Source organism: Orycteropus afer, unplaced genomic scaffold (genome assembly GCF_000298275.1).
Source record: "Orycteropus afer afer isolate SDZICR_OR568_19922 unplaced genomic scaffold, OryAfe1.0 scaffold00006, whole genome shotgun sequence".
NCBI lineage: Eukaryota > Metazoa > Chordata > Mammalia > Tubulidentata > Orycteropodidae > Orycteropus > Orycteropus afer.
The window spans coordinates 20,838,313-20,839,081 of NW_006921593.1; the positions used below are offsets into that span (position 1 = coordinate 20,838,313).

At 71.0% G+C, this 769-nt stretch overlaps 1 protein-coding gene across 1 annotated transcript; it reads right to left on the reverse strand.

Annotated features, from left to right (window-relative positions):
- Positions 1-279: 279 nt before the first annotated feature.
- TWIST2 (twist family bHLH transcription factor 2) lies at positions 280-762 on the reverse strand. Its single transcript, XM_007941518.2, has one exon. It carries the CDS (start codon positions 760-762, stop codon positions 280-282), a length of 483 nt encoding a protein of 160 aa, XP_007939709.1.
- Positions 763-769: the final 7 nt, after the last annotated feature.

The following is a 769-nucleotide window of genomic DNA, read 5'->3' on the forward strand; positions in this document are numbered from 1 at the left end:
GCCCACTGCCCACACGACCCGGACGGGTACCGCCCCGGGGTCCAAAGTGTGCCCTGGGACTCTGCTGGGAGGGTCCTCGCCCCCTTCTCTCAAGTGCCACGGAAGCCTGGAAGGGCCGGGGGCGCCCCTCGGACGTCAGCGCTCCCCTGCTCCCCCAACTGCTGCGCACCCCGCAATCCACCACGCCAGTGCGCCCCATCCACGCGGCCGTGGGCCGCCCCCGCAGGCACGGCGCCCCGCGCAGACCTACCCTGGCGCCGGTCCGGGCGGCGGCGGGCGCTAGTGGGAGGCGGACATGGACCAGGCGCCCTCCATGCGCCACACGGAGAAGGCGTAGCTGAGGCGCTCGTGGGCCACGTAGCTGCAGCTGGTCATCTTATTGTCCATCTCGTCGCTCTGCAGGACCTGGTAGAGGAAGTCTATGTACCTGGCGGCCAGCTTCAGCGTCTGGATCTTGCTGAGCTTGTCGGAGGGCAGCGTGGGGATGATCTTGCGCAGCGCCGCGAAGGCCTCGTTGAGCGACTGCGTGCGCTGCCGCTCGCGCACGTTGGCCAGGATGCGCTGGCTCTGCAGCTCCTCGAAGGACTGCGCGCTCGGGCTGCCCTTCTTGCCGCGCTTGCCCGGCGTCGGGCTGCCGTCCTCGCTGGACTTCTTGCTGCAGCGCCGCTTCCGGCCGAAGCGCTTGGGCTGCCGCTCCAGCTCCTCCTCGCTGGTGCCCAGGCTGTCCCCGGGGGACACGGGCGAGCTGGAGCCCTCCTCCATGGCGCCG